The sequence below is a fragment of the Apium graveolens genome, chromosome 5 (genome assembly GCF_009905375.1).
Source record: "Apium graveolens cultivar Ventura chromosome 5, ASM990537v1, whole genome shotgun sequence".
NCBI lineage: Eukaryota > Viridiplantae > Streptophyta > Magnoliopsida > Apiales > Apiaceae > Apium > Apium graveolens.
This window is the reverse complement of record NC_133651.1, coordinates 10,008,758-10,010,498: the sequence shown is the minus strand read 5'-3', so window position 1 is coordinate 10,010,498 and position 1,741 is coordinate 10,008,758. Positions and strand designations below refer to the sequence as shown.

Genomic DNA, 1,741 nt, shown 5'->3' with positions numbered 1-1,741 from the left:
TGCAGCGTGTCAAGCGATTTGGCTTCAAAAGCTGTTGACAAAGATCACAGGAGAACAAACTGGTCCAGTTGTCTTGTATATCGATAACAAGTCTGCAATTGACTTGGCGAAAAACCCCGTGTTTCACGGTCGTAGCAAGCACATAGACATTCGATATCACTTCATCCGTGAATGTGTTGAGAAGGGCGAGATAATTGTGAAGCATATAAGCACGGATATGCAGCGAGCAGATACTCTCACGAAGGCTCTCACGACTGTTAAGTTTGAGAAGATGCGTCAACTGTTGGGAGTGAAGGATGTAGGCAAACAAGTCTAGACTAAGGGAGAGATTGTTGGGGTTTAGTCTAAACTTGTTTTATTATTATTATTTGCTTTATTAAGTCGTTTATTTATTTGTATTTCTGAGGTGTCAGTGAGAGACCTGGTCTTCAGAGGTGCAAGAGAGTTTTTAGGAGTTCAGAGAATAAGTCGTATGACTTGGAGTAGTGCTAGGTGTTGCAGTTGTTAGTTTCCTACTTTCTAGCCACTTTCTTGTTTTGGCTTAGTATTTAGTTTATAATTCTCAGCATTAATAAAAGTAAGAATTTAGAGTGCAATCTTTGTTTTCTCAGTTTTATACAGAAACACTAGTATATTGTATTGTAGGTGATCAGTATAATAATATTATAGGCATTGGATATATAAAAAAGAAGACAATCTTTGAGAATTAGCTAAAATCAACAAAAGAGACATTCCAAATAATATTTGATATCACAAACATCAAACATATATAGTTTGCAAAACTAGAGATAATCCTTTTGACTAACAAATGATTATCTTAAATTTCTAGGGAAGGGGTTGACAATAAAAAAAATGCCAGGGATCTTCCTCTCAACAGTGCTTCTCGATGTCCTCTGTACAAACCTTGAATATGGAAGTCATGGCGTACGCACCATCATAATGACTTGAAAACTGGCTGAACTGCTTTTCAAGTCAATTTTCACCTTTTCTACGGATGCAAACCTGAATTTTGCGATCCCATGAAGGACCAAAGAAAACATTTTGGACCACAAGACCGGCTCTCTCAGGAAGGTCCTCCTTCCATTTTGGCAGTCTGGGTACCAATAAAGTAATAAAATTGGAGGAGGTGTCTCGGTTACGTGCTTCCAGTTCATATGAATACTCATTTTGTAAACAGCTCGGGCTCATACAGATTATATTAGCAACAGCTCCAATTTCCTGAACACTGTAATTAAGGATGAAAAGTGTGTGGTTATTCTCTTGAAGGAATTTGTACTCCGTATTTCCACTTACATGAACAGAAAAAGAAGAGTCAAACGTGAAGCGTGTGGCTGATGCTGGGTGCTTGCTGGAAAAGTGCAGATATAAATCCTTGTAGGAACCATCAAAACCACAGCCAGAAAGAGGATAATAACAAGCTTCATAGGCGCAAGATCCCATATGCTCATGTTTCATGCAGTATGTCACTTTTTCTTTTGCATCCATATATACTTGCTATTCGGACAAGTGATTTTAACTGCTTCAAGAACCTCCTTCAATCCATAGTTACGAATATAATCAATTGGCAAACAGCAAGTAGGGCATTTGTTTTTATGGTTGTTGCGACATATAGAACAGGAAATGTGCCCCTTGACGCACTACAATGTATTTCAACAAGCTAAAAATGTAAGAGATTATACACCACATATTTCATTTAGTAAACAATGCAAATGAAATGAAGCTTAGAATTGCAAGAAATGGT

The 1,741-nt window shown here is 37.6% G+C and overlaps 1 protein-coding gene across 1 annotated transcript; it reads right to left on the bottom strand.

Moving 5' to 3' along the window:
- Nucleotides 1-972: 972 nt before the first annotated feature.
- On the bottom strand, nt 973-1,485 carry LOC141659782 (E3 ubiquitin-protein ligase SINA-like 1). The gene has a single exon (XM_074466710.1). The coding sequence runs from the start codon at nt 1,483-1,485 to the stop codon at nt 973-975; it is 513 nt and encodes a 170-aa protein (XP_074322811.1).
- Between the last annotated feature and the right edge of the window lie 256 nt (nt 1,486-1,741).